This window comes from Octopus bimaculoides, chromosome 24 (assembly GCF_001194135.2).
Source record: "Octopus bimaculoides isolate UCB-OBI-ISO-001 chromosome 24, ASM119413v2, whole genome shotgun sequence".
NCBI lineage: Eukaryota > Metazoa > Mollusca > Cephalopoda > Octopoda > Octopodidae > Octopus > Octopus bimaculoides.
This window is the reverse complement of record NC_069004.1, coordinates 33,211,351-33,217,277: the sequence shown is the minus strand read 5'-3', so window position 1 is coordinate 33,217,277 and position 5,927 is coordinate 33,211,351. Positions and strand designations below refer to the sequence as shown.

The 5,927-nt window shown below is 38.5% G+C and overlaps 1 protein-coding gene across 3 annotated transcripts in view; it reads right to left on the bottom strand.

Annotated features, from left to right (window-relative positions):
• Positions 1–2,587: 2,587 nt before the first annotated feature.
• Positions 2,588–5,927, bottom strand: part of LOC106873883 (uncharacterized) — a 47,061-nt gene continuing 43,721 nt past the window's right edge. For all 3 annotated transcript variants that reach the window (XM_014921411.2, XM_014921418.2, XM_014921426.2), the window contains one exon: positions 2,588–5,854. In XM_014921411.2, coding sequence (XP_014776897.1) covers positions 4,248–5,854 — 1,607 coding nt within the window. In that variant the 3' untranslated portion in view covers positions 2,588–4,247. The remainder of the gene's footprint in view (positions 5,855–5,927) is intronic.

Sequence of the window (5,927 nt, the reverse complement as noted above, 5' to 3'; positions counted from 1 at the left end):
CTGAAGAAAGGGATTTACAACAGCAGAGGGGTATGTATTTGATTTTGTTTACATTTTATTTATCATTAATGTTATTTTTGCTGTTAAAAGCCATTTATGAAAATATTTCATTTTGTTTTTTTTTTTAAATATTTGGAATCTCTTCTCGGTTGTTAGTAGATTCACATCAGTGAGTAATGACCAGCTAGACTACTGTCCAAGTAATATTGTCTGTCATTACGTTCTGAGTTCAAATTCTGCCGAAGTTGACTTTGCCCTTCATCCTTTCAGGGTCAATAAATTAAGTACCAGTTGCATACTGGGGTCGATCTAATCGACTGGAACCTCCCTTAAATTTCGGGTTTTGTGCCTAGAGTAGAAAAGAATATTTTCTGCAGAAGGGATACTGCAATGTTGTAGCATGGGCAACCTCACAGAGAATCCTCCCCATGCATTCCAGGAGAGCCCTGCTTGGATCTTTCCACAGACCCTGTCATTCACTGCTAACAATGTACGGCAAGGGAGATATATCCCTATTTATAAAACCCGTAACACATCTCAGAATATCACAATATTTAAAGGGGTCACAAAGACTAAAGATCCTTTATAGATGCAGCTGTTGTCCCACCCTCTACTGCTCCCCCACCCCTCGTTCTTGTCCTCATAAAATTTTCAATCTCTCTGGGGTGGGAATGAGGCCTGTCCTATCCACAAAGTTTTCAAAAAAAGAAAAATGGCCAAGTTAGACTATGTAGTTCTAGATGCATTATGCCTGGAAAATGAAAAGACAGGATGGTCACATACGGAACAACTTAGATTTTAAGGTTTTCTACTCACAGCTGATCTGACAATAAGCAGCAACAACAACCACCACCAGATGGAGCTTCAAAAGGAATTAATTTACAAATGGAAAGATATTTACAATGTTAGTTACCTGATAGAATAACAGGAAAGAGAAGTTTGTTCGATTGAAAGAGAAGTGAATGAATGTGACTGATCTGATGTCATGTCAAAGATTAAAGACTTTTAATGATGGAAAAAAATATTTACTTATTTTTATACAAGAATGGCAAATCTAACGGACCATTTGTTGACTGGAAATGTCACCATTTATAGCCATAACACAGCATTGATTGCAGGCATTCCCACACCTATATTTATGTATGTGTACGTATATATATATTTTTTCAATTGCTGGACTGTAACCATTCTGTGGCACTGCATTGAAGGGATTAAGCAAGCAAATTGACCCCAGTGCCTATTTTTCAAGTTCAGTACTTGTTTTATCAGTCACTTTTGCTGAACTGCTAGGCTACAATGACATAAACATTGACCCTAGTGCTCAGCTGGTACTTATTTTATTGACCCTGAAAAGATGAAAGGCAAAGTTGGCTTCAGTGGAATTTGAACCAAGAATGTAAGGATGGAGAAAAATGCCGCTAAGCCCTTTGCCTGATGTGCTCACAATTCTGCCAGCTTGCTGCTTAATAATAATAATGGTTTCAAATTTTGGCACAAAGGCTGCGATGTTGAGGGGCAAGGGGTCAGTTGGTGCCAGTACATGATGAGGGTTTCTTTTTTTTAAATAATGAACTGTAGAAAGATAAAAGATGAAATTAACCTCAGCAGGATTGTAAGAAATACCACAAAGCTCTAATAATTATGTCAGCTTGCCTCCTCAAGAAAAAAGAAGAAAAATACCAAAATATAAGCACAGGTACCATCACTTATGATTCTGCCCACCCATCACCCTGTTATTAACCCTTTAGCATTTAAAGTGGCCACATCCGGCCCATATATTCTGCCTGCTTTATGTTCAAACTGGCCAAATCTGGCCTATTGCACTTATCCTACAATGTCATTCTAAAAAATAAACAGTGCACATCATTGTAATCTCAAAGCTACAAGATAATGCAGGATTAATTTGAAATGATGTGGATTAGTAAGTATTACACTTAAGAGAGTAATCTGAATGCTAAAGGGTTAAAACTGGCAGAATCAGTAGAGCATCAAACCAAAATACTTAGTGGCCTTTCTTCTGGCTCTTGATGTTCTGAGTTCAAATTCTGCCAAGGTCAACTTTACCTTTCAGAGTTGATAAAAATAAGTAACAGAGAAGTACTGGGATCAACATAACTGAGTTATTCCCTCCCCTCAAAATTGGGGGGGGGGGTGATTAATTCCTTACATAGGCATAAGGCTAGAAATATGAAATGGAGGGGATTAGTTGATTAGATCAACCCAATACATTACTGGTATTTTGGGTTTTTTTAAAAAAATCTAACCCAGAAGGATTGAATGCAGAGTTGGCTGTGATGGGATTTGAACCCAGAACATAAAGGGTCTAAACCGAATACCACAAGGCATCTTATCTGCCTCTCTAATGTCTCTGCCAATCCAAAACAATAAAAAAAAACAAAAAAAACTAGTGTTGATTAGTGACCCCCAGTATATGACTGGTATTTTATTTCATTAACTCCCACCCCCACCCAAAAGAATAAAAGGCAAGGCAGACCTCAGCAGAGTTTGAACTTGGATTATAAACACCTGAAAGATGTGCAAATGAATAAATAATAATAATAATAAAAAAAGACAAGAAGAATAATAATGAGGATGATAGTTAATTGTTTATAGTTTTGAAAGGTTGAGCAAGTCTCTCTGCCAATATTATGTTATACTCACTTCAAGTACAGCAGATAATAAATAAGGGGGGGCCTGGTTTTATTTATTATGTACTTCCAAAAACAATCAACCCATTTCCTCAGATATGTAATTGAGGCTCCAAGACTGTGGTAGGAAAAACAAAATCTATTTTTAGAACTTCAAAATTGGAATAACAATCATTTGGGACGAATTTGGAAGAAAATATATTGAAAAAGAAGGGTGGGTGGGGGTCTCTCCCACAGCTCTTCGGAGAAAAACAAACACCTGCTCTCAGACAAGAATTAGTGTTAATACTATTAGTTTTTTTTTTTTTTTCTGAGACAACTCCATTAGAAATTATTATTATTATTTTTTTTTTTTTTTTTTTTTTTTTTTTTTTTTTTCCTGCAATATTTACATCTATATAACATTTCAAATGGTTTGATCCCCGGTTGTTGTCAGGTGTTTTTGTCTTGGCTATGTACATAAGAGGCCGACTTTATCCAGTTCTTTACTATGTAAATATATCTTGGAGAATGGCACCTGATAACGACTGGAGATCAAAACGATCTCGGAATTCTAATCATACTAACATTGAAGATTTCTTTCATCAATCAGTCACTTTCTGAATGAAGGCACCATTCCATTCCTATCGTAGACTTTGCTCTGCTCCAAATATACTCAGTTTTGGTGGAAAGAAAGAAAGAACGGTTAACTAGGCCCCAGGGTGAAATTTTGTGATTGAAAGGTGTGAGGCACTGAACTAAAGTATAATTATATGCCTGGTTTACTTCCTGTCTCTTGTATCATCATCATCATCATCATCACAAGCTGAACTATTAAACTGATTTCAGCAGACAATTTCATTTTTAGCCAACACTGATTATCTGCCCTTGGATTGCAGACTAGAATCAAATCTCTACGAAATATAAAATTCAACAGCTACAGCTCTACAAATCAATAATAATAATAAACCTTTCTACTCTAGGCACAAGACCTGAAATTTTGAGGGTGGGGGTTAGTCGATTACATCAGCCCCAGTACTCAACTGGTACTTATTTTATCGACCTCAAAAGGATGAAAGGCAAAGTCGACCTTGGCAGAATTTGAACTCAAAACAAAGATGGACAAAATGCGTTTAAGCGTTTTGCCAGGCATGCTAACAATTCTGCCAACTGGACGCCTTAAAAAATAATTGTTCCGTAAGCACAAGGCCACAAATTTATATTATGAAAGATAGAAATGGTCAACTGAATGAATTCTAGCAGTCGAATGGGACATTTTTTGTTTTTTATCCAACTTTCTACTAAAGGCACATGGCCTGAAATTTGGAGGGAAGGGGACTAGTCGATTACATCGACCCCCAGTGTTTCACTGGTACTTATTTTATCAAACTCCGAAAGGATGAAAGACAAAGTTGACCTTGGCTGAACTGAACTCAGAACATAATAACAGATGAAATGCCGCAAACATTTTGCCTGGCCTGCTAATGGTTCTGCCACCTCACTGCCTACTAATAATAATAATATTAATAATAATTAGATATCTGTGACAAGATCTGCAAGAGTTTTAATTTAGTTTAAAGTTAAGAATAGTCTTTGGTATCAGCTTGTGTGCTGCAGCAGTCAGCTCTTACTGAAAGTGCGCTGTAAACTTGGCTTTTGTTTTTTATTCACACGAACTAACATTGAAGGTTTGTACATTCCTAATTTGAGACCATTGAGAGCACAGTGTCGGTTGAGATAAACTGAAGGGTCGGCTGCAGATTGCTGGGCTACAGTTTTGGGGTTGACATTACGACTAGAAAATTTGCTTTCTGTTGTGAAGCTGTTGAGGGATTCTAACGAGTTGGAATTAGTTGAGTAATTATTGCTTGGAAGTTGGCATTCGCTCTTTGTTGACCGTCGCCGCATGCTACGGTTATATTCCATCATGTTCTGATGACACCACGAGTCTCCGTTGATTCGAGCCACACCAAACTTGATACCAATTTTCTCAGTCGGTGAAAGCGTATCAGGAGAACAGCACGAATGAGAACGAAAGCGTTCTTTGGAAGGGGGAGGATTCGGAACAGTTTCCCAAGATAACTCTGATGGCATTGGCGACAACGATAATGGTGTCTTTTCGTCATCACCTGACACTTTGAAATTTTCGCTATTCGTTTCAAAGAAGCTGGCCAAACTGCTCACCTCATCAGAGGCCTCGGACAGTGCTGAAAAGTCCAGATTGTTACAGCTATCGAGTGAAGGGCTTCGAAGTAACTGGCTCACCTGTTCCTCTAGATTGTCTTTTGCATCAGAATCTTCCAGGTGAGAAATAGGTGTAACCACAAATGAGGCATCTTCAAGATGCTCAGGACCATTGTCAAAGGTGATTAAAGAATGTTGATTATGATCATTGTCTTCGTTGCCATTAGCAACGTGACAAGAGGCAGATGTGATGGTTGGCCCAGGATCCATAGTTTCAGGAGGAACGTTAGGAATACATGCTGGATCAGTTGTTGGGGTTTTTAAATCGGTAATGTTCTGAGTGGGGGCTGGATCTTCAGAATTATTTGCAGAGATCTCAGATATGGAATGTAGTAATTCACTTACAGAATGAGGGTCTGTGAGATTAAGGTTCTCTTGACTGTCTTTTATGAAAATATCTGCCGTGTGTGTAATGTTTTCAACACTGGTAGCCTGTGACTTCTCTTGAGAAGCTGTTATAGAATCTGCAGGGGAACTATCCCCAGCATCAGTGTCTTCAACGACAGTTGGGTCGTCCTTTAAGGACGTCATATTAGATGCCAAGCCCACAACAGCTGTAGTGACCCTGGTACTTGTGCCGCCACCACTGTTGTCGTCTTGGGGAAGACTATCTTGGGAACTACTTGAAAGTTTATGATTGTCAGCAGATTGCAATCGCTGCAGTGCATCGGGGAGACGGGTGTTTTCAGAGTTGGATCTTCTTGAGCAATTCATTTTCTGAGTTTCGGTTGGTTTGCAACTTTGGTTTGGATCAAAATGGCTATCGAAGCTCTTTGAACGGAATTTACCTGAAAGGCTGGCAGCTTTCCCTGGAACACTGCCCGAAGGAACTTGACAAGCGATACGAGGCCCTGCAGTTATGAATCTATTTTTGTGTTTTTTCAGAGCATTTCGTCCAATAAATAAATGGTTCATAGCTTTTGGCGACTCAATTGTAGGCGTGATGAAATCTGTGTGTGACTTCTGTTGGTAAGTATTGGCAGCTGGAAGACAAGAAGAAAAGGAGGAGATGTACGTGTCTGTGTGTTTGTCTGCGTATATATATATATATATATA